At 40.4% G+C, this 5,718-nt stretch overlaps 1 protein-coding gene across 3 annotated transcripts in view; it reads left to right on the plus strand.

The window, feature by feature from the left end:
• Nucleotides 1-3,974, plus strand: part of CCNG2 (cyclin G2) — a 51,335-nt gene extending 47,361 nt beyond the window's left edge. For all 3 annotated transcript variants that reach the window (XM_025206546.1, XM_025206545.1, XM_006025719.3), the window contains 2 exons: nucleotides 919-1,124; nucleotides 2,353-3,974. In XM_025206546.1, coding sequence (XP_025062331.1) covers nucleotides 919-1,124; nucleotides 2,353-2,491 — 345 coding nt within the window. In that variant the 3' untranslated portion in view covers nucleotides 2,492-3,974. The remainder of the gene's footprint in view (nucleotides 1-918; nucleotides 1,125-2,352) is intronic.
• Nucleotides 3,975-5,718: the final 1,744 nt, after the last annotated feature.

Here is a 5,718-nt window from a genome sequence, read left to right on the forward strand (position 1 = left end):
GGGGGGAGGGGGTTATACCCGTAACCGCCACCTGCCACCCTGCAGCTACTGGGCCTGGGTCTACTGCCACTACTGGGCCCATGGCCACTGGGCCCGCAGGCATGGGGCAGTGGTGGCACTGGCACGACAAGGGAGGGTGAGTGGGCCTGCACCCAAAACTGGGTAGGGTGGGGGTGGACGCAGGCCTACCCCCAGGGTGGGAGGAGAGCCTGGAACGGGAGGGAGTGGGAATGGCTGAAGTGGTGGGTGCAGGGAGCGGCCCCCACCCTAAAGCAGGGGCAGAGCCACCATGGCAGGTGGGTGGGGCAACAGGGTTGGGCCCATGGTAGAGGGAGGAGGAAGGATGGAGAGCAGCCCCAAACCCAAACTGCTGGGTGGAGGGACAGGGTCAGCCCTGAAGGGGGCAGGGCTGGACCCAGGGTGGGGTGGGGCCCACAGGGCTGAACACTGGGCTCTGTCCCTGCCACTGCCCCCCTTGTCATTTTTGATGGGCAACTTGCTAGTTTTTAATAACAGCCCTTCAAATGGGGATTTCCAAGTCGTGTCCACTTTGCCAGTGGAATTGTGCTTGCACTAAATGTACAAACAAAATGCATCACAAGTGTCTTGTGATCTCATATCTTGACTAGTATCTTGGGTATTGATTTCAAATACTACACACAGGTGAACAATTTAAACTTGCTTATGCAGCTAAAAAAATGAGTCATCCTTAAAAAAAAAAAAAGTGGACGATATAGGCAGTGACTTTTACCAACTTTGAGCTGTCACTTGATTGATGTGCACTTCCAAGGAGGGGATAAAGTCTCTTTCTAGATTGTCAGTACATAACTAACTGTGTGTGTGTGTGTATATATATATATGTGTATATATATATATATGTATATATGTATATATATATATATTTTTCCTGTCTTTAAGATCAGTGATAGTGATCTGCTTTACTGGAGAGAGTTGGTTTCGAAATGTCTAGCAGATTATTCTTCTCCTGAATGTTGCAAACCAGATCATAAAAAATTAGTTTGGATTGTATCAAGACGCACAGCTCAGAATCTGCAAAATAGTTACTACAGTGTTCCTGAGCTGCCAACAATACCAGAGGGTGGATGCTTCAATGAAAGTGAGAGGTAAGTAAAATTCCTGAGATGCTGGTTTCCCTGCAGTAGTCTGGGGTTTTTCTTTTTGTTCTGTTTTTTTTCTCTTTTCCCTGGAAGGAACAGGGTGACACATCAGTCCTAAGTAGTATTTGGATCTTATTCACTAGCTCTTAGTTACTTATAACACTTCCCGGAATTCTCTCTCTCACTCACTTTGTAATTCAGGCTCTTGACTTAAATTTCCAAAACATTTATATGGCTTTGGATAGCTAGAAAATCACTTCTCCTTCCCAGTGAGCAGTCCTTGAGGTCATGTGACATACCTTGACATAACAGTCCTTAGAGATTGAACGTCTGACCTGCAGCTCTCGGTACTTAGTAAAGTAGTACTTCTGTTGCTAACTTTTTAGAAGGTCACTCTATCCCACCACTTTTCTTGTTTGTCTCAATGTTTAAGAAAAAGCTGGTAGATTTGGGGTAGCAAGTCTTGTATTTAAAGGGAAGCGGATTTAGAAGATCATAGGCTGGCATCCCCTACCAGCAAAATTAGAGGGAAAAGCTTAGGTGAGACATGGGGATTCTTTTGGGGAGGGGTTGTTGGTTGGTTGGTTTGTACGAGCTTGAAAACATGCTATATTTTTTAATAAAGAGCCACCCTTTTTAGTTACTCTTTCATTGGAAAAACAGTACTATTATGTTGTGCTTCTGTTGAAAAGAAGGTGCTTTGCCCTAGAGAACATATGGTGGGATGGACATGGTGGAGGAGGTGTGAATTGTAGAAGCAGAATGAGGGACAGGGAGTGAGGCGAGGTGGTCCCTAACTAGATAAGTTCTCTGCACAGCTTTACCTACTGACATGACTAAAAGCTCAGTCCTGTTGCCATGCACCTTAATGCTTGTAAAGTGTCTAACACCTAGTTCACAGGAGGGTTGCCATTCTGCAAGAGTACAAATCCAGTAGTCATGCATACAGGGCCATTTGTCTTGCTTAGGAACTGGTGATAATGGAGTCCTGTGGGCTGTAAACAAAAATAGCTGCAACATGCTGTGGTTTTAACTGTGGGGAGCACAGTACTTGGTATACTACTTAAGTAAGACTTTTAGTGGCACAAAGTGCTAGGACACCTGGTTTCTGACATCCCACTGCAAAATAATTTGCAAGGAAACATAAGGTCAAGAAATACTTGGCTATCTTCCCCTCTGAATACTTGTAACTCAGTAAGCCACGTATAACTTTCTTTCCTTATGTTCTTTTCAGCGAAGACTCCTGTGAAGATATGAGCTGTGGAGAAGAAAGCCTTTGCAGTTCTCCTCCTAGTGATCTGGAAGGCTCCTTTTTCTTTGACCTGAATCTCAAGTCAAAGCAACAAGCTCTCAGCTGTCAGGCTCAGAAATAAAATTGCACTAGATGAGGGTTTTTAACATACCATAGACTTTCTTAGCAATAATATGAGTAGTATGTCACATACTTTTGCTTCAAGGCAGACTTGCTATGGAATATTTAAGAGGCAGACCTTACAAGCTTTTATTAATGTGGCCAGAATGATCAGAGATGAAAGCAAACCTTTGTTTAGGGCAGCTCAGCAAAATACTTAAGCACATGTGTAATTCCAGTTGAAGTGGGCTAATCATACCTTGTGTAAGATATTCTGGTACCTTATTGAGCTGGATCTTACATTATCTTGGGCTGCTTTTAATGGTAAAACTGCCTGAAAACACTTGTACTTAAACTGCAAAAAACAAAACAAATGGTCATGTGCTATATTTGTTCTGGCAGGAATATTTTAATCAAAATGATATCTTTTAATGGTATACTTTAAAAGGATTTTAAAACCTTTTGTTTTTGAAAACATGGGGAGTCCTGGTTTAATCAGGAGTTTGCATGATGTATTTTGGGAGGAATATAGGTTTTCTTCTAGACAGTACTTAAGTCCATTTGTACAAACAAGGATAACTTAAGTGTTGCCAGGATTTGCTGGGGGGGGGTGTTTTTGTGGGGTTTTTTAAGTGTTTTTTCTTAAACTAGTGCAGACAAGCTTGCACTGAAGTTCTTAACATGAACTTCAGTATTTTAAAATCTTAGTGTTAACATGTGAATTCACACTAGACTAGGAAGTATTTAACATGTTAAATTTGCTAAGTCTACATTCCTTTAAATATTTAACCCTTGTAGTTGATTTCAGTATTTTCACATTATTAATTGACTACATAATCTAACTTGTTTGCATGCTTAGGTGAAAGGCTGGGGGGGAAGAGTTCGAATTCTGCAGAAATACTGGGTAAATGTGAAGCTGAAAATGATTTGTTGTAATGACAGTTGGTAATGCATTTTTGTGAAAGTACAGACTTAGCATGGATTGCATTACTGCTAGGGTAGTTAGCAAGCGAGGAAACTCATTGTGGAATAACGGTATTAGTATGGTGGTGCCAAAGTAGAAATGAAGGGGCAACAAGCTAACATTAATTGTTGTTAGATGTGAACATCTTTTGAAGATGTGCAGAGAGATGTGAATGGTACTGTTAAGCTCATAAATGTTTTATACTTTTTGGTTTTATAAACGTACAAAAAAGTTTACAAAAAATGTATATAAAAATGTAAATTCAAAAAATGTACAGAAAAAAATTTAAAATCTTAAAAAAAGCAAACAATACTGTATTTTTTTACATTGTGTATGTAACTTTCTGTAGGTATGTTGCATGTAGATATTAATTTATTGTGTATCCTGTATGATATAAATACTGTGTATTACAGACTTGCCTTTTTACTGCAAGCTTCAACATCCAACAAGATGTTTTCTGAAACGGATGACCTCTGTCTGAGGTGGTTTAACCTACTGAGCTTTGCTACAGTTCAAAATAAAAACAAAGCAACTGTTTGTATTTCTGCATGTGTGTGTGGTCCAATGACAATAGAAAACACTTCACTGGAGGTTATCTCCTGCTGTTGTTACACTTGCTGTAAAGCTTTAGTTTTGGCTTGACTCTTGAATGGAAAAAACAAAGTTTTAAGTAGTTTAACATGCTTTTTCAAACTATGTAGATTATAGTTATGAATTGCTGATAATAGCCTTATTAATTATAAGCCATGGCTGAAGAAGCTCACTCAAGAGCATTTGAATTGGGCACCTAGAGACCTATAGCTGAGCTTGGCTTTTGGCAAGCATCTTCCTTCTGTTATGGGAGTCCAGGAGAGGATGGGAATGCCTAAAGAAGGTAGTATTGGAGGTTCAATAAAAAGCTACCCCAACCCAGTGGAAAGATAAGAACTGCCACAGCACACTGGCTATAAGAAGAACTACTTGATGTAGAAAAGCTTCCAAAATGTTGGGCAGAAAAATAGTGAGGAAACTGCAGGTCCAGTGCTCAATAACTACTTTGCTTCAGTCTTCACAACAAAAACTGCAGCCTAATTGCTAAGAGATTGCTTATGGCTAGTGTAGGCAAACAAGGTCTGAAAAGCATAAAAACTGATGCACTTGAAGTTGTCTGGGCCTGATGAAATTTATTCCAGGGTGCTGAAAGAACTGGCTGACAGCATCTTGGAGCCACTGGAAATCGTGGGTGATGGCTGAGATATCAAAGAACTGGAGGTAGGCTAATACAGTACTAATTTTTGGTATAGGTCAAATCAGAATTGGACTGGTCAGACTGACTTCAATCACTAGCAAGTTATTAGAGTAAATGATGAAACAGTCAATCTGTAAACACCTGCAGGAGGAGGGGGTGATCACTAGCAGCCAACCTGGAAATGCTGAGGATAATATCAAATCAATTTTGTTTCCTCTTGATAGGCAACTAGTTTAGATAAAGGGAAAGACTGGACATAAAATGCTTGGACTTTACAAAGGCTTTTGATACAGTCCAAAATGACATTTTCATAAGTTAACCAGAGAGATGGAGTAGCTAGAATTACTGTTAGATGGCTACATAATTGACTGAATAAGCCATAGGCAGAAACTGGCTAAAACTAGATTCATTTCCAAATGGCAGCAGACTTCAAGTGAGGTTCCATAGGGTCTACTTAGGATCCAACACTATTTAACACTTAATAACTTTGGCTACTGGGGTAGAGAGTTTTCTGATCAAGTTTGCAGATGACACGAAACTGATTCCAAATGCTTTGGAAGATGGGATCCAAACTAAAAAAGGATCCTGATAGATTGGAGGAGTTAAGGCTAGATGACAAAAGTCAAAGATAACGTAAGGCATTCCACACTGGGAAGAAAAACCAATTGCACCATGATGGAATAAGGGAAAATTACTACCTAGGTGTATTGCTCAGAAGGATCTAGGGTTTTAAACAGAATCTGAGCTAATGAAGTAGCCATGTGATGCAGTTGCCAAAAATACAAATAGAATTTTGTGCTGTATTAACAGTAGCATAGTATGTAAGCTGGGAGCTATATAGTACCACTGTACTTGGTGCTGGTTTGGTTAGGCCTCCAACTAGAGCACCATGGGCTCTGCAGTTTAAGGCTGCTGTGGAGAAACTGGACAGGAACGAGAGGTAAGCAAACAAGGATGTTAAAGGGGTTGGAAAGGTTGAAACAACTAGATGTTTTTAATTTGGCAACAAAGAGGGGGGATATGATAGTGATATGAAGAATTATAGAGATAAGGCTTC

This window comes from Alligator sinensis, unplaced genomic scaffold (genome assembly GCF_000455745.1).
Source record: "Alligator sinensis unplaced genomic scaffold, ASM45574v1 scaffold989_2, whole genome shotgun sequence".
NCBI lineage: Eukaryota > Metazoa > Chordata > Crocodylia > Alligatoridae > Alligator > Alligator sinensis.